This window comes from Diabrotica undecimpunctata, chromosome 8 (assembly GCF_040954645.1).
Source record: "Diabrotica undecimpunctata isolate CICGRU chromosome 8, icDiaUnde3, whole genome shotgun sequence".
In the NCBI taxonomy this organism is placed as follows: Eukaryota; Metazoa; Arthropoda; class Insecta; order Coleoptera; family Chrysomelidae; genus Diabrotica; species Diabrotica undecimpunctata.
Window position 1 is genome coordinate 88,584,901 of NC_092810.1, and position 19,745 is coordinate 88,604,645.

General features: G+C 34.9%; 1 protein-coding gene across 1 annotated transcript in view; it reads right to left on the reverse strand.

Moving 5' to 3' along the window:
• Nucleotides 1–2,058: 2,058 nt before the first annotated feature.
• The window catches only part of Tap42 (immunoglobulin binding protein Tap42), a 36,841-nt gene continuing 19,154 nt past the window's right edge, over nt 2,059–19,745 (reverse strand). Inside the window, exon 4 of the mRNA XM_072540571.1 lies at nt 2,059–3,064. Coding sequence (XP_072396672.1) covers nt 2,813–3,064 — 252 coding nt within the window. The 3' untranslated portion in view covers nt 2,059–2,812. The remainder of the gene's footprint in view (nt 3,065–19,745) is intronic.

Genomic DNA, 19,745 nt, shown 5'->3' on the forward strand with positions numbered 1-19,745 from the left:
TACAAATGCATTCCTTTTATTGTTATTGAATTTGTTATTAAAACCTTTAAATTGAACTTTTTCTTTTGTATTATCATGAACTACATTTGAAACTTCAAGCTTCTCTAATAATTTACATCTTTGTTTTAAGGATTTATTAAAATCATTGTGGGTAAATCACCATCAATTCTAAATAGCTCCCATTCTCAACGAGTATATTTATCTAACTTGTTAGAAAAGAAATAAATCAATAACCTATCCCACATGTTTACACTCTCACCTAAAACTTGAAATGCTCGCAAATTCTTAGTGAAGCTATCATATTCATAAAATGATCTCAAACTTACATGACTTTCTTTTTGTATAACAGGATATTCAAATAATTCTTTTATATGACTATGGATTAATAAACTCGTTTGAACGTACCTATCTTTTAACAAATCCCAGGCTATTATATAATTATTCTTGGAAACTGAAATTTATTTTATAAGCCCTAATGCTTCATCACTCAAACATGATCGTAAATAATAAAATTTTTGAATATTAGACAATGTACTGTTATCGTCAACCAAGGCTTTAAATGAATCTCTGAACTCTATCCATTGTTGAAAACTGCCACTGAATTTTGACATTTTTATCGCGGGCAAATCGACAGCTCTTGAGCGATTTTGTTGAATTGGAGCATCGCATAAATTATAACCTGAAGAGACTACACTATTGCTAGTAAGTGTTAAATTAAATAACGGTATAAAATTTATCAAGTTTTGACTTCATATTACTTATTAGTGCAAAGTATAATTTTTCAAAGCATTCCCTCTCATCCTCGTGCTCTTGTAATCCAGATTCCGCCGTCTCAGTTAAATCTATTGCTTCTTGCTTTATATTTAATTCTGCGTATAAAACTTCGACTTTGTTTAACCTTACTTCTAATTCTTTGGCGGTTCTATCGTCGAAAACATCAGAATAGTTAGCATGATACTATAACAACAAGATATGCTCACTTGCCGTTCTAATTTTAATCGACTTTGCGCATGACGTCATAGCGAGCTCAATTTCAGAAAGCCTAATATACTAGATAAATATAGAGCATCAAATATTCAGTTGGCTGTAACATATCGGTATAGGATGTATCATGGCTATTTCAAAAAATAAAAAGATGTCGATTGGTAAAATTCTGCCAACGGTAGATGCATTTACACAGCATCTAAAAATAGTTTATAGTTGGTTGTGCGGAGGAGTTTTGAATGTAACAGACTGCAGATGGAAGTTCAAAGAAAATTCCTATCATCCAATGAAGATGACACAGCCTCCTGGCCCACCAAGTGTGAGAGTTTAATTTTTTGCAGTTGCAAACAAGTCTGCGGCTGATCATATGGATGCAAAAAGAATGGCTTGGTTTGCAATTTGACATGTAAAAATTGTGCTTGTTCCAATTGCACGAATATGGAGAATTATGATGAAAATCAATTATCTGATAAAAAAAACTGATGATGAGGATAAAAATTTTTTGTAGAAATCATATTTTAACTTTTATTTGATACCACACCTTAAAATAACAAAACTCTAGGAGACGAGGTCCACACTGAGCACCAGGTAGCTCGAGGACCATCGCCGTCATAATATTTGTGTTCAGCAACCTCGAAAATCTCAGAGTAATTACTTCCTGATACTTTCGACCAGGAGACGAGATCCACCCTGGGCACCAGGTACCTCGAGGAAGATCTTCGTTATCTTATTCATGTTCAACTACCTCGAAAACCCCTGAGTAATGACCGTCGATTGATTTATAGAATGAAAACATTCTCCAGAAGATGAGGTTCACCCTGGACATCAGGGGGCTCAAAGCCTAATGCAAAAAGTTCCATACCGATTCATCTCACTGCGGGAAATTGTTAGGTTTATTGCTTCATTTCTTCGTCTAGTAATTCATAAGCGTTTAAAAATAATAACCAGTGAGAGTGGATATTTTGCATTCCTATATTGCTGTATATGACAAACTGTTAGTATTTCGTTCCATTATAAAGAAAAACAACACATTATTTCTTAAGTATGTGTAAAACAAACTCTAAAATACATAAATAATAAACTTCACATTTAAACAAACTTTATTTTAAGAAAACAGCTTTCATTTATGTTACAAAAAATACCTCATACGAGAAAAAACATCACACAAAGCGTTAACAACAAGAATTGCTACAAAATACAATAAATAATTAAGAGATCATGAAACATAAGAAATAAAAACTCTTCAGAGTCTTAACGAATCGAAAAGCAAAAATAGTAAAAAAAAAATTACAATATTCAATCTTTTATTGTAGAAAAAATTAGCCCCTCTTTATTCTGAGTATTGCGCAAGTATTATGGGTGTTTTCTTTGGTTTATTTAACCCCACATAGTTTCGGAACGTTATTGTTACTCTTGCTCGTATTTTCATTAAAATATTTCTCAGTGTTAATTCTTTGAATAATTATAAGGAAAACGCATATTAAAATACATACATAGAGATTATACCGCCATTATTCCTTAACGAAAATTATTGAAAATTTAAATATAATCAAATAGATTATAAAATTTCTATAAGTTTAGACTACTCCTAGTAATAAGAATGAGAAGTGCTTCCATTGCCACCAAAATTAGGTGATATAAACAACATGAAAAAAAAAAACGATAATTTACAAATACAAAAGTGGCTTTATTGAGAGTACAAAACTAGCCAAAGCATTTGAGCCTTCTTGATACGTTCCTTATAACCTGTTAAAAAATGTAGTACCCACTTGATGTTAAAAAATATTTTAAAAAGTTATATACAACCCACATTTATTTCCAAAAAGTCTTAGCTTCTATTCATTCTGTTGCCCCATCCTCTTCTGTGATCATCCTTAAATTCGTCCTTAGCTCTCATTCTAGCTATGTACTCCTCGTTGTCTTCTTCCACTAGTTTCTCGTTTTCCTCTTTGTCTCTTTCTTCTTGATTTGGAGACACGCCGGAAGTAGCTGCATCTTGTAAAGATATGGGGCCTTGTCTGGGTTTATTTGGATCAGGAAAGATGCCATCTTCAACACGTTTTTGGTAAAATTCTTCAACCTAAATAGAAGAAATACTATAATTATGAACAAAAATCTTTCTCTTATGACAAAATACAGTTCGTGTTTAAAACAAATTATTTATTTATTTATCACCGGCAAACCATTTATAATAGATTTTTTACAAATTCTATAACAATTATTCACTGGAAACATTTTATCATAAGTAGTTCTTTAAATAGATCCCGTAGATTAGCGTGAATAAGTCATGTACTAAGAAGTAATGATGATAGAGATACAAAAACCATATATAATTGATAGGGATTAAGTATATCCATAGATAAGAATGAAGAACATATCTCAGATAAATAAGCGGAACAAAAGAAACTGAGTATAAACTTGAAACTTCTGAAATAATAATTAAATGAATTAATGTAAATCGTACGAACAGAAATAAGAGAAGCCATCACACAGTTAAAAATTAGAACTCTTATGGAAAAAATACAATAAACTATGACTACATTTGTTCTCTAGCACCGTGAGAAGAGCAAGATAAAAATCTAAAAACATAATTATATTAAAGAAAAGTTAATAAAAACTTCTGTTCGTCAGCAGCCAGAGAAATCACACATCAGAATATATTGAATATTGCTATTAGCAGCAAAAAAAACGGTGTTATAGTCAATAACGAGAAAACCAAATAAAAGTTCATTAACAGACAAAAGGTATGATATAGAATAGAGCATAAATGTAATAATAGAACCATATAATTTTGAAAGATTAGAGCAATTTAGATATCGCTGATAACGTTGTCACATAAAAGATAAAAGGTAGCAAACCATAGATACATAATACAAATAGACTGACTGCTGCCATACATTCGCGTTTTCGCAATGCGACAGAGAAAACTGACTAAAAGCAATTCCTGCATCTTTTTCTAATCGACCACATGACCGGACGGCTTTATCGACCACGTGACCTTCTCAATGGTCATTTAGGTCACGCGTTCGATAAACCTTCGATACCGATATGGCAAAATAGAAAAAGATGCAGGGACTGCTTTTCGTCAGTTTTCTCTGTCGCACTGGGGGGAACGGATCTGTATTGCAACAAGTCAGTCTATTTGTATTTTATGTCTATGTAGCAAACCAATATCCTCATATAACTATTAAATCTACAAAAAGAAGAAATTGCAATATAAACAAAATTTGTTTAGTGTCCAGAAAAGAACTCCAAAAAAAGAATTTGGAGAAACGTCAACTACATGTGTAAAATAAACATCAAATTTATTCTTTTAACCAAAATGTTCACACCAAGTTTTATTATATTAAAATAGCCGGTAGCTCCAACTACCTGTATTCTATAGTATTCAGTAATCAATCTCAATATGACCGACTTTATTTTTTTAAATCTTTTGGATAGAATGCAAGAAATATGCCACAATATTTATTACTACATATTTTATTTGACGTTTCGATTAGGAGTTCGTTCTCAAAAATGTACAATATTATTTTTACAAGGTATTACGTACAACAAGATGTTATTTATGCTTTTACTTTATCTGGTTGGTTATATAATCAATTAGTTCTCGGTTGTTTCGCACTCTGTATTGATTTGTGATATTATCCTTAACAGGTTCATATATTACTCTAATAATTCTTCTTTCTGCGACGCTCAATCGGCTCTTATTTTGTTTTTTCGTCGTCCATGTTTCATGTACATATGTTATTATAGGTCTTACGACTGCATGGTAAATTCTTAATTTTGGTATTGCATGGTATATTTTTGGATATAATTTTTTGCTTAAAAAGGAGCGATTGCCAGTATGTATTCTGTTGTTAATCTCGTATGCAATGTTTTTATTAACAGTGATTTTGCCTCACACATATTTAGACCATTCAAAGTTTTACTGGTCTATTGAAATAGTATGTCTAATCATGTTTCTCTTCTTATGATAGCCATATATTTTTTTATCCTCGTTTATATGGAGGACCCATTTTTTTCGCTTTTTCGTAATGAATGTATTGAAGATTTTGTTGTTACTATTGCAGTTTTGCAACTACATATATATAAGCATTAATATAATATTAATAGACTTTTTGTTAGTTTTTATTCTCCCCGTAAAATTAGCCCAGTAACAGAAAGTCATTCCATCCAATAAGGGTGGAGGCTGCTCAATCATCAAAGACAATCATTCCATCCAGTAGGGATGAAGGCTACTCAGTCATCTAAGACAGTCGTTCTATCCAGTAGGGGTGGAGCATCGAGTTAGAATCTATGGAGAAGCTATGAGCATATTAACGTGTGTATTAAAAACGGCGTAGGTAGGCGTGGCTAACGATGATACCAATATGGCGGTGGGATCATGGCCGGACTCAATAATATTAAAACTACTATAAAAATATGACTAGTTATTCAGAAGATTTAATCATAATCTAAAAAAGTGCAATACATTTTTAATAAACTATGATTTATTTATCCCGCGGTAAACACTAAAAACACGATATATTATACATTAAGATAAATTAATACAGTCAAATACTATTAATTTATTCTCTGAAGTACGGGCCATTACTTTGTTTACATATTTGTATACTAACCTGTAGAACGTTATTCCTGAAGATTTTTTATTAACATTGCTTCTGCTACTGCAACTACGTTGAGAACAAGAAACCATTATTATGCACTATCACAATATATTATTACAGTTTCTATAAAAGTATTATAAAACTAAAAATATTCGAAAAACAACAAACGTAAACAAACATATACGATATGTCAAAAGTGTCAAAACAATCTTAACAATATGGCCGAAGTGAGGTCGTTTTTAGTCAGGTGATGCCCTCTCCATAGATTCTAACTCGATGGGGTGGAGGCTGCTCAGTCATCGAAGAGACGAGTTCCATCTGCCAAACAAAAGAGTCGTGTCTTGGTTAAGGGGTAGCTGCCCTTTGCGCTTTCGACGATTTTTTTGTGGTTGCTGTATGTCAAAGGGATAAGGTACAGCCTACATATTTGTTGCCAAAATTACGTCGCTGCTGTATCGAGTACCGTTTACTGGTATATGAATTTTGTTACAAATTTATCTTATGTGCTGAACTCTAATAAATATTTTACCGCGAATTGAAAAACATGTTTTAACCTTTATTTGGAACATTTATCGTTAACGTTGAATGGAACATTTTACGTTTATCTAAATAAGTAGTTACTATATTGTATAATAGTTGTAGTTTTATTTTACTATTTGTATCTATAGTAAAATTCCACTATTTGGAAGAGTGATTTCATCGTTTAAACGCCGAATGTCCTTAAAATTAGATGTACTCAGCGGCCCCCGAAAACTACCCGTTTAATTTGCGTTTTCTCATCAGAAATCATAGAATGTATAATTAGTACATATATTTGTGCTTCTCTATAGCAGACGTAACCACAAGATGCCGTACAGTGTAGCCGATTCTTGTTCACAAGTAGCAGTTATGGTGATACAAACCTGAATTCTTCGACGCAGCGATTATTACCGACATAAAAATTCCAACAAAATGAGTTTTTTCAATAGTACAAATTGAGCACAAAATTGTATTGAAATAAATTTTATTTACATGTTCCGTTTTGATACATATTTAAGTTTATAAAATAAAAATTGATTACATTTCATTCCTATTCCGTTTCAAAAACTTGGCAACTTGGGAATTTGCAAAGCATCGTAGCGATAATACCACCGCACCTGCCGAAGCAAGAAACGTTCATTTACATAGGCGGTGCTGGCGGGAGTGCTTCTGTTGCCTTTTGTGATTATATTTTTTGCGATTGAAGTTTGGTGATAATCCTAGTGTTATTGGAGTTTGTCGTTTTATAGTAAATTTTTAATTATATTCTGTGATGGATATAAAAAATATAATGGACGAACAACCGAGTTGTTCCAAGAGAAGACAGCAAAATGTTAACGTCAGAAGAGAAGGTAGTGATACGATATGAAGGAATTGAATTGCATGTTGCAGAAAAATGGCATCAACTATTAGCCAAGCGGCTAATAAGTTGGCTAATAGCCAACAAAAGTATCCATTAGCTGTATTTATCATGTGCCTAAAACATCGGAAAATAAAAAGCAAGTAAAACGTAAAACTATGGATGACGAGACAAGACATTTTATTTTCGGAGTAAAATTCCAACACTGAAAAAATTTCTCAAGGGCTCGAAAACAATTACTTTTTACCAAAGATATCTCGTAGATTATTAATCAGAACTATGCGCGAAATGAACTTTCGATATGTAAAAACAGAAAAAGTGTTATTAAAAAAAAAAAAGAAATTATTGTGTGGAGAAGAAAATATTTTAAAGAAATACGCACACTTCGCAGCATTGAACGGAAAACATATTATTTGGATGAAACCTGGATTAACTAAGGTCATAGGGTTGGAAAAGATTGGCAAGATTTATATGTCAAAGGTAAACGCGAAGCATTTATAGAAGGCTGCTTTACAGGATTAAAAGCTGTATCAGGAAAGGGACGACGGTTAATCATTATCCATATAGGAAGTGATACAGGGTTCCTTGATGATGGTTTGCTTCAATATGAGTCAAAAAAAAACAGGAGATTATCATGAAGAAATGACTTCCGAAGTATTCGAGCGCTGGTTTAAGAGAATCTTAACAAAATTAGAACCTGGTCAGGTCACGTCAATAGACGTTTTAGCGCAACTTCCGCGACAGCCGGGTAGCATCAATAAGCTTTCTGTAACTTTATTTGTTTTTATAGCTTTTTGTAACAATAAAACACTGAAAACTTGGTTTTTGAAACTTCCACAAAATTTATTATAAAATCTTATCACTACAGCTGTTTCGGCAGAGTATCTTTCTCAAGTGATCTATTTTTGGTATGCATTTACACATTATAGTCTTTAACCAAATAGGTTGAGGAGGGGAGAACTGTTTGTCTCAAGTTGGTTAAAGACTATAAAGTGGTTTCGTTAATGACTATAAAGTGTAAATGCATACGAAAAATAGATCACTTGAGAAAGGCACTCTGCCGAAACAGCTGTAGTGATTTTAAGATTTTACAATAAATTTTGTGGAAGTTTTGAAAACAAAGTGTTCAGTGTTTTATTGTTACATAAAATGAATTTCCACCAAGTAACGGTCGAATCCATCAATTATAGCTTTTTGCTTATGGCATTCTGTATTTTTAGGGGAATGTAGGGAATAAGCCACAAAATATATTCAAATGTTTAATTTACTGACGTTTCGATCTCTATTCCAGAAACCGTTTTTAAAAGAAAAAAAAAAGAAAATAAATAATATAAGATTATATAAATAATATTATATAAATATATAATAATAAACAAATAAAATTAATGTAACTATCGTGTATATCTTTGAAAACGGTCTTTGGATATAGAGACCGAAACGTCAGTAAAAACCTGTAAATAAATTTATATTGTGGTCTATTTCGAACAAATAATATTTAAAAAATATAATATAATTAACGTTGAAATAATAGTGAGTGTACGCCACTGGATTTTTATACGTCTTTCCCCACTTCTCTGCCTTCAAACGATGAAATCACTCTTCCAAATAGTGGAATTATAGTATATATAGGTATAATTTATAACAATATTATTTGTCTTATTTACAAAATCATCCTATTTGCGTTACATTGATATTTATGTGGCAATTAGCTGTAAAGTCATTAGTCTTTCCTGCCGTATCATATTTTCCTTATTTTTTTTTGTAGACAGGCGGTTTAGTTTGTGTAATATAATATCCTCAATTAGTCTCATAATATTTAGTTTTCAAAACAGCTGTTATGCTAATTCGTTGACCTTTTCTAAAGCACTTTGGGTTATAACTCTACCTTCACCACGCATAATTTAGTTTTTAAATATTTGGGATTTATATAATCTTTATGTATATATTATTTGTTTATTGATTTTACTTTTTAAATAGAGTTTGGAATGGAATCTTCCTGTTTTAAATCAATGTACATTTGAAAATAAGTCGACAGTTTTCCTTGAAGTCTTACTTTACTTGTAGATTACTCCTTGTTAAATTAATTAATTTCTTAGGTAAGCCTAGTTCTGCCATAGTATAACATTTCTCATTAACTGCCTAATAGTGAATAATTGATCAACGATTCATTAAGTTTTTCTAATTCCCCACTAATAGTCTCCTATTTGATAGTTCATCTATTCACTCAATCGTTCCAGGTGTATTAGAAAAAATACTGTATATTGTTACGATAAATTCTGACCCAAAACCGTAAATATATTTATTACTAATATTTTCATTCATTCACGTATTTTTTAGGTAATGCCTACCTGACACACGATGGGTCCCCCTTTGTAATAAAAACATAATAGTTCGAACCTTCTGGAGACAAGCCGATTTAACCATACCGGTTCTGAGAACAATTCGCCGCTCTGTCTAGAAGGCCTTTCAGCAAAACAGCGGTCTATGTTCGATGTGTTTCGAGAAACAACTGTTTTCATTCTCGAATAACAGGACTTTATATTTATAGAGGAATTTTGGTTATGGAGGGACAGTTAATAAAGAAAATTCGCGCTCCCGATATTATTGTTACGCTCGCCTACTAATAAATTATTGTATATGTAGTGATAAATAAACTTATATAAATTATCGTGCCTTTTAATAAATTAAAGTAGGAACAATATAATAAATTAGTAAAGACATTATAAATTAAAGACATAACAATTAATAAATTCACAACAAATGGTGCCAGAAGTGAGATCGAACATAAATTAGACTTATAATAATAATACAAGTGAATATTTATAAATTGTGAAAATGACGACGATTTATGAGCTGACAGTGACTAATTTAAGAAGACATCTCGAAGACAGAGAATTAGCTTCTACCGGAAAAAAGGCTGAGTTAGTCCAACGACTAAAGAACGCTTTGCTAGAAGAAGGACTAGATCCAGAGACTTATATATTTGAAGATGCTGTTATCTCGTCGATTTCGAAATTAGAGAACAAAGTTTCTGACGATATTTCGAAGGTATCTTCTGAGGTAGCCAAAGTTTCTGGTGACATCGCATCATTAGAGAACAAAGTTTCTGACGATATTTCGAAAGTTTCTTCTGATGTAGCCAAAGTTTCTGGTGATGTAGCCAAAGTTTCCGGCGACATCGCATCATTGGAGAACAAAGTATCCGGCGACATCGCTTCTTTAGAAAGCAAAGTTTCTAACGAGATTTCTTCTCTGGAAAGCAAAGTTTCTGCTAACATCTCTAAAGTCACTTCAGAGATATCTGCTCTTGACGATAGAGTGTCTTCGTTAAAAAACCAAGTTGCTGCCGATATGTTGGCCTTCGAAGAAAAGATTAAAGAGATGGAAAGGAAGATGGAGGAAACAGGGACAGCAGAGAGAGGAAACAATCCAATTACAGTGGAGACAAAAGAAGAAGAGACGAAATGTAAGTTGGAAACACGGCCGAAATTTGAAGGAAGTGGAGGTTCTGTCCATGTGAAAGTCCCAACTTTCGATGGAAAATCGTCATGGAACAACTACATGAAACAGTTCGAATCAGCCGCAAGAGCAAATGGATGGTCTGAAAAAGAAAAGGCGGTAAACCTGACTATCGCTCTTCGAGGAGATGCCTTAGATGTGCTTCAGACCATAGCCGTAGAGGAGACCGATGATTTCGAACAACTGAAGAAGAGGTTAAATATGCGATATGGCCACGAACATTTGGAGCATGTATATCAGTCACAGCTTAAAAATCGTAGACAGAAGAAAGATGAGGCTCTTCAAGAATATGAGGTAGATATTGCCAGATTAGTACGATATGCTTATCCAACAGCTCCCGAAGACATGATGGAAAAATTGGCCGTTCAAACGTTTATTGATGGTCTTCGTGATCATGAAATGCAGAGAACACTGCGATTAGCTCGTCACAAGACGCTGGTTGATGTCCTATCCGCCGTCCTCGAATACGAGTCAGCTACGCAGGCCTCTGGCGGGTACAGTAAAGTTAGGACTGTAAAAGAGGAAGGAGATGAAGATAAACTTGACCAGCTCGTTAATATGATGAAAAGCATGACATACAAGAAAACGAAGACCATCAGATGCTGGAATTGTGGCGAAATAGGACACGTACGAAGCTCCTGTAAGCACCCTAGGTACGACGCAAATCAAGAAACTCACCATCAGGAAAACTAGAACGGGTCAGCCTTAGGGGGGCAGCTTCGACCCAGAACTTTTCCAAAGACCCTCTCATACTAATAGCTTCTTTGAAATGTCGTGAAGATAGTGTATATGTAGATGGAGACATAAATGGTAAAAAGCATACGTTGTTGGTGGATACCGGAGCGACCAGAACCATTATACGCCCGACAGTTATAAACAGCCGAAAGAAACTGTTACCAACGAGGTTGCGACTTCGGACCGCTACAGGTGAAAATGCCAACATTCATGGAGAAATCCAGGTACAATTGGGAATTGGAGCAGAAAAGTTTGTCCATACTGTTATAGTTGCTGACATCGAAGAGGATGTTATATTAGGAATGGACGTAATGAATATGCATGGATTCCAATTGGATTTTAAGAATAAGGTAATCAAAGTTGGCAACGAGGAAGTATTTCTCCATCCACATAATGACAACACTGTGCAAGCAGCCATTAAAGAAGATACAGTCGTGCCTGCGAGAAGCGAAACGATCATAGTAGCGCGGCTACAGGGAATTGTGGACGAAGGGAGACCTGTTATGATGGAGCCTTGGAACCACGACGATGAGGTTGGCCGTGGAATCATAATTGGAAAGGAATTGGTGACTTCGGCTAAAGAAATTCCTGTGAGACTTATCAATGTCAACGACTACCCAGTGACCATCAAGAAAGAGACAAAGGTAGGAACTTGTGTACCTGTGACATCCATAATCCGTCAGGCGACAACATCTGATAATTCCAACGACAAATTCGACCAAATGGTTGCAGTTGCAGGACAGTCTCTAAATCAGATGGAGAAAAGGAAATTAAGGGAATTTCTTCGGCAGTATCGTGATATTTTCGTACCGAAAGGAGGAAAGACGGGAAGAACTACCGTTGTTAAGCATAAAATTGATACTGGTAATGCTAAGCCAATTCGTCAAACAGCTCGACGATTACCACAGGCGAAGAGAGAGGAAGCTGAAACGATTGTTCAGGAAATGAAGAAAGACGGGGTGATAGAACCTTCTACGAGTCCATGGGTCTCTCCGGTGGTCCTGGTTAAGAAGAAAGACGGAACGACGAGGTTCTGTGTGGATTACCGTTTGCTGAACAACGTTACCAAGAAAGATAGTTATCCTCTGCCTCGGATCGATGACACATTGGACACATTGGCTGGAAGTAAATTGTTTTCTACTTTAGATTTGAAGTCTGGATACTGGCAGGTAGAAATGGACCCAGTCGATAAAGAAAAGACAGCCTTCACCACAGGATCTGGATTGTGGCAATTCAACGTTATGCCATTTGGACTTTGTAATGCTCCTGCGACATTTGAGAGGCTTATGGAAAATGTGTTGAGAGGGTTATCTTGGAAAACATGCCTGGTTTATTTAGATGACATAATCGTCTTGGGGGAGACATTCGAAGATCATTTGAGGAATTTAGAAAACGTTTTTAATCGACTTAAAGCTGCCCAATTGATGCTAAACCCCAAGAAGTGCCAGCTATTTCAAGGTAAAGTCAATTATCTGGGTCATATAGTCAGTAAAGAAGGAGTGGCCGTGGATAAGGGAAAAATCGATTCCATTAAGGAATGGCCAAAACCAACTGACAAATATCAAGTGAGAAGTTTTCTTGGACTATGTACTTACTACCGGAGGTTTATTAAGAAGTTTGCAGATATCGCTAAGCCATTAACGCGACTTACAGAGGAAGCAAGAGAATACCGCTGGGATATAGACTGCCAAAATGCCTTTGAAACGTTGAAAAAGCATTTAATAACAGCACCAATTTTAGGGTATCCACTGCCAGAAGGAGAGTTCATCTTAGATACGGACGCAAGTAATGTGGGAATTGGAGGAGTGCTGTCTCAGATTCAAGGAGGACAGGAACGAGTTCTCGGATATTTTAGTAAAGTTCTTTCAAAACCTGAACGGAATTATTGCGTCACGAGAAGAGAACTTCTGGCAGTAGTGAAATCAGTAGAGCACTTCTATCAATACCTCTATGGCAGAAAGTTTCTAATCCGAACCGACCATGCCGCCCTTAAGTGGTTGATGCAGTTTAAGAATCCAGAGGGTCAGATAGCCATGTGGATCGAACGACTCCAAGAATACGATTTTAAGATTGAGCACCGGGCCGGAGTTAGCCACAGAAACGCTGATTCTCTTTCCAGAAGGCCATGCCCAGCAGAGTGTTCCCACTGCAACAAAACGGAATCCAAGGAAGCAGCAGTGCTAAGAACGACGATTGTCAACGACGACTGGACGCCTACTAAGATAAGGGAAGAACAAGAGAGAGATCCAGTTATACAGAAAATCCGAAAATGGAAAGAGGAAAACCGTCGACCACCTTGGCAGGAAATATCAAACCTATGCTCAGTAGTTAAGACGTATTGGGCCCAGTGGGACTCATTTATCATCGAAGATGGCTTGCTCAAACGAGTCCTGGAAAATGATGACGGTTCGGAAAAGAGAAGACAGTTGGTGATCCCAAAGAGCAGAATAGCGGAAGTACTTCGTCAGTTACACGACAGTCCATCGGGAGGGCATTTTGGTGTAAGGAAAACCCTTCAGCGAATTCGGGAACGGTTTTATTGGATGAACAGTTCCGACGATGTAAAAGACTGGTGTAAGAAATGTACTATTTGTGCCACGAGTAACGGGCCTTACCGAAAAAGGAGAGCTCCTATGAGACAATATAATGTTGGAAGCCCGTTTGAAAGAATAGCTTTGGACATCGCTGGGCCATTTCCAGAAAGTGAAAACGGAGGCAAGTACATGCTGGTAGTAATGGATTACTTCACTAAGTGGGTCGAGATTTACGCACTTCCAGACCAGAAGGCCGCCACCGTTGCAGATAAGTTGATCCAAGAATATATCAGCCGATTTGGAGTGCCTTTGGAGATCCATAGTGACCAAGGCAGGAACTTCGAAAGCGATCTATTCCAAGGAATATGTGATAGACTAGGCATGAAGAAAACAAGAACTACCGCGTATCATCCCCAATCGGATGGTATGGTAGAACGAATGAATAGGACAGTTGGCAAGTATTTGACAAAGATGGTGTCCGATCATCAGCGAGACTGGGACCAATACCTTCCGTTCTTCACAATGGCCTACAGATCTGCTGTTAACGAATCAACAGGCCAGACACCAGCCAAAGTCCTATTCGGACGCGAAATGCGACTACCTTGTGATCTCGAGTTTGGATGTAAACCTGGAGAAGATGTAGCAGGTGAAGATTATGTGATCGAATTACGAAGAAGAATGGACGATGTACATGAGTTGGTCCGTTCCCACCTTCAGATCGCTAGCGACAGAATGAAGAAACGGTACGATACACAAGCCGAAAAGGGTTGCTTTAAGAAGAACGACAAAGTATGGCTGTATAATCCCAAGAAGCGAAAAGGTTGTTCTCCCAAATTGCAGCAGTTTTGGGAAGGTCCATACCTCATTATGGAGAAGATCAACGATGTCATCTACCGAATAAGCAAGATTCCGAGGAGAAAGCCGATGATAGTACACCATAACCGGTTGGCGTCTTTCGAAGGTGACCACAACGTAGATGAAGAAGTGGAAGTAAACCAAATCCACGATGTGTCTGACCTCACGTTTGAGGAATTCATGGGTGCCTATGGAGGTACCGGTAAAGCGAGACATGGTGTTACCACTGAAGAAAAGCAAGATCTACTCGCGCTCCCCGATGACTACTCGCTGGCCCTTACCATCCCGGCCAGTATCAAAGACGCACCAGGGTTGGCATCCGTCTTTCGAAGGAAGTTTGGTCGAGTTGCAGAACTTCAATGCCAAGTGCCAGCTCCCGGTAAAACCTTGAAACTCCAAGATGCATCACGTTACCTTTTCTACGTGGTAACAAAAGACACTGCCCGTGACCAACCTACCTACCGAGATGTATGGGAAGCCTTACTTCAATTGAGAGAGCACGTACTGGAGTCCGACGTGCAAAAGTTAGCCATGCCAAAGTTGGAGTGCCGCCAATTAGATTGGAGAGTTATCCGAAATATGGTGGAAGAGATCTTTAAAGACACCGAAGTCCGGGTGTTAGTCTGTTGCAATCCGCATAGTTACTGGTGCGGAGAGAAAACCGTCCCTTGTCATTTTTATACAACTGGAAGTTGTAAAAGAGGGTCCAGTTGCCGATACCAGCATACCGTTCCGGTTCCAGTCCCGACAAGGTTCCAGGAGGAACAATCTTTTAAGAGGGGGGCAATGTTACGATAAATTCTGACCCAAAACCGTAAATATATTTATTACTAATATTTTCATTCATTCACGTATTTTTTAGGTAATGCCTACCTGACACACGATGGGTCCCCCTTTGTAATAAAAACATAACAGTTCGAACCTTCTGGAGACAAGCCGATTTAACCATACCGGTTCTGAGAACAATTCGCCGCTCTGTCTAGAAGGCCTTTCAGCAAAACAGCGGTCTATGTTCGATGTGTTTCGAGAAACAACTGTTTTCATTCTCGAATAACAGGACTTTATATTTATAGAGGAATTTTGGTTATGGAGGGACAGTTAATAAAGAAAATTCGCGCTCGCGATATTATTGTTACGCTCGCCTACTAATAAATTATTGTATATGTAGTGATAAATAAACTTATATAAATTATCGTGCCTTTTAATAAATTAAAGTAGGAACAATATAATAAATTAGTAAAGACATTATAAATTAAAGACATAACAATTAATAAATTCACAACAATATCCTAATAATTAATATATAGCTTATATATAGCTCATACCGCTATAGTTTGTGCAGTACATTTTATCATCTCCTTTGTGTATGGGTATGCTTTTCAGCAAGTTGGTACTTGCTCTTACTTTTAAATTGACAGATCAGCAGTTTAACCGCCTGTACTGAACTTTTTTCTCCATTTTACAAATATATATAACAATTATAAAACACACTCTGAAATACCGTTGATTGAAATATTGGATACCCTATAATATTCAATCAACGGAAATACTAAGATCACGGGGAGAATATTATGGGTTATTTCTGGTTTCGTCATAATTTACACTGAAATTACTAACAGGAGAGTGCTCTCACTTCCAATATATATATATATATATATATATATATATATATATATATATATATATATATATATATATATATATATATATATATATATATCCAACAGATGCTAGTCATATACCATCAGTACTAATAAAATGGAAACTATCAAATTAATGTCAATTTCATTTAATCAAACGTACTAACCTTAAACATGGTCATTCAAGGAAACACACCTCAAAAATATTGACAATACATTAAAAATGGCTTAAGCGTTAAAAAAATTAAAGAATTGTGAATAGAAATAGAGGAGACATCTATCAAAGAAACGGAACAGCAAAGCTCACAGCATGAGAATATTGCCTCGCACTTTTATATCGCAATTTGTTGTCAAAATTCTATAGTTTTTCAAAAATGAACTCTGATTCGAAGATTAAAACGTCAAACAAAATGTAAAAACCTATTGAACCTTATACCCAGCATTATTCCCTAACAGTGAGATAACGCCACAAGAAAATAATTAAAAAGAAATTATAAAAAATCATTGCGAAATTTAAAATCCATATTTATACCGGTATCTCAGCAAAGAGTAAGATTATAGTATAGTATAATAGTATAAAAGTAGAACATATTTTGTATAAGGCACGTAGGGCACAGTCATATTTTGAGATATAAAATCTTCAATTTAGATATTGGACATTCTTAATAAATGTATAATCTAATATGTAAGCCTGTTTATGTTTTACAGACTTGGAAAACACTGAAGAGACAAATATTTATTCTTTTGTGTATTAGGTTCCAAAAACAGTGTACTCAAAACGAATAATATTATCTACCAAGTATTTTATTCCAGTTTAATATGAAATCATCAGATATTAGATATTATACAAATTTCGTCATAGGTGCAAATTTGAGATAAAAATCAAATGATAGAGCATATAGTGAAATCTAAATATCTTAGAATAGCTGTATCGAGCGAGGATAAGGTAACTCTATGATGAGGAAAAAAGATCTATCGCTGAGGAAGTGAGAAAGCAATTGGCAAACGAAAAAGAGCACTTTAATTACATTAAATGAAATATGCATTACAACCTATCATGATACACATATATTCGTATCGCAGAAATAAGACAATTAATAAACACGTTAAGAGAATCTTAATAATAACAAAAATTTAACTTTTAATACACAGAAGAAATAATGATATACAGAAGATACACAGGACAAACATTAAAATAGCTGCAATAAAGAGAAAATAATAAATCAGTCATATTAATGTAAAATAACAACGGAAAAGGCAGAGTGTTTGTCATAGCCTTGGACAAGTGCCCAATTGAAAAAAGAACACAGGTCGTTCAAAAAAGAAGGAACTCTAGAAAGAAAATAGAATAGATTTAAAAAAATAAAGGCATAAACATGTCTTTTCCTAGTCTTTTAATATTGAAAATACGTAAATAGAACCTTGAATTAAAATGTAACCTTTGATATCTGTGATAAACCCATCACCTGAACAATGGCGCCGATGTATGTAGTTGAAATTTTTTACACTTATTTTAACTGTTTATTTTCTTATTATCTGTATATGAGTTGCGACCGATATCACAAACTTATTTATTTTCCACAAAGAGACTCTTTAATACATAAAATTATTACTATACAAATCTGATTCGAAATATCGTCAAAAAGTAATACACGGCATGTAAAATTAAAATTTTTAATAAAAAGTAAAAGATTAGGTATTACTTATGGGGTTCAAAGAACGAGCCTTTACGAAGATTGAAGTACTACTAAGACCATCGCAATCGGGCATACCCCGGGTAATAATTAATTTATTAATCGGATAATTCTTTACCCCCTTTAATCACCTCTTTAGTCACCCCTTTAATATGATTTTGTCAAATTGGTCCTTTTTAGGACCAACTATTCTAATAACATATATAATAACATATACATATAACATATATAATATTCTATATAACTGTTAAGGGCATATCTAGAGATAAAAAAAAACTTTACTTTACTTAAACTTATTAGACATATGCCCTAAACACGAATCTGACTTATTTCTAGTGCAGGAAACAAATATAGATATAGACATGCTATCTCTGTCGGAAAAGAAGCAAAGAAAAATTGAAAGTAAGAAAGGACAAAACCAGTCAGCTGAGAGAACCTTTCAACGATGTTGAGCTTGGATCCACCATCTAGATATTTAAAAAAAAATAATACAACTACCGACATTGAGGATCTGGGCACAAAGCTAATTACACAATCTGGACCAAAAACACTACAATGGCTCATCCGGATGATCAACAACTGTATTCAAATTATGCAGATACCCAAAGTCTAGAGACAAGCCAAAGTTTTTACCATGCTTTAACCTGACAAAAACTCCAATGACCACAAAAACTATCGGCCAAGATCTTTATTTTGTCAGCTATTCAAAATACTTTTACGGGTACGAAAAATATCGGGTATCACGGGTGATATTTTTAAATCTAAATGCCGCTTACGACACCTTAAATTACAGGATATTTCTCCAAAAACTATATGATATCCCCTTAGATAACAAACTCACTTATATTATCTGCGTATGCCTACACAACAAAATATGTTTTGTATCACTCAATGGTAGGAATAGCAGATGAAGAACGGTCTCGCTTGGGGTAGCATAAAGGTACCTACACTGTATAAGATTTACACAAACGATCAACCCATAACAGTAGACACTAGGACTTCTATTATATAGACGATACACCTATTATTGCACAATAAAAATAAACTATGAATCAATTTTCAGCCAAAACCCCTGAAAAACTCATGTGTGCTCCTTCAATTTCCCTAACATAGACGCTTTCACAAAACTGAACATCCAATAACGTCATGAAATCGTTGAACTGTAGACTTGAAATAAATAAATAATTGAATAAAATAAATTCCTTGAAAATAGTTTGTATCGCACGTGGTCATTCACAGATCATTGTTTAAAACTAAAAGGTAAATTGGGGACCAGAAATAATATTCTTCGCAAGCTTGTCAGCTAAAAATGAGGCGCTTGCACTATATGCTTCTGCTGCCGAATATACATTGTTAGACAAATTAATCATTCTTTCTTTTTGTGCACACTACTACCCATTTTAACACAAAAATATCTATTGTAGCACTTAAGCATATTTATTTTGAGATAACCTTCTATCGAGATATCATATGTAGTACACAAATAAGACCAGAACTAAAATAATAAAAAAGCTTTATACAAGATATTGCAGAAGATTGAATGAAATAAAAGCAGTTTTTATTAATCGGATGCTTACATAAAACGTACATACTCACGTAAACAAAATATAATACGAAATTTCTGCATTTAAAAGTTCGGCATTGAACTAATAAAATTGTATTAAATAAAAAAACAACATTTTTAAAAATGCAGAGAAAATAAAATTTTCTATGCAAGTGAACATTCCATTAAATAATAAGCCCAGGGCCTTTTGTGTCTATATACCTGTTTTTTAAAGAACCAGGTACCTATTAGTACA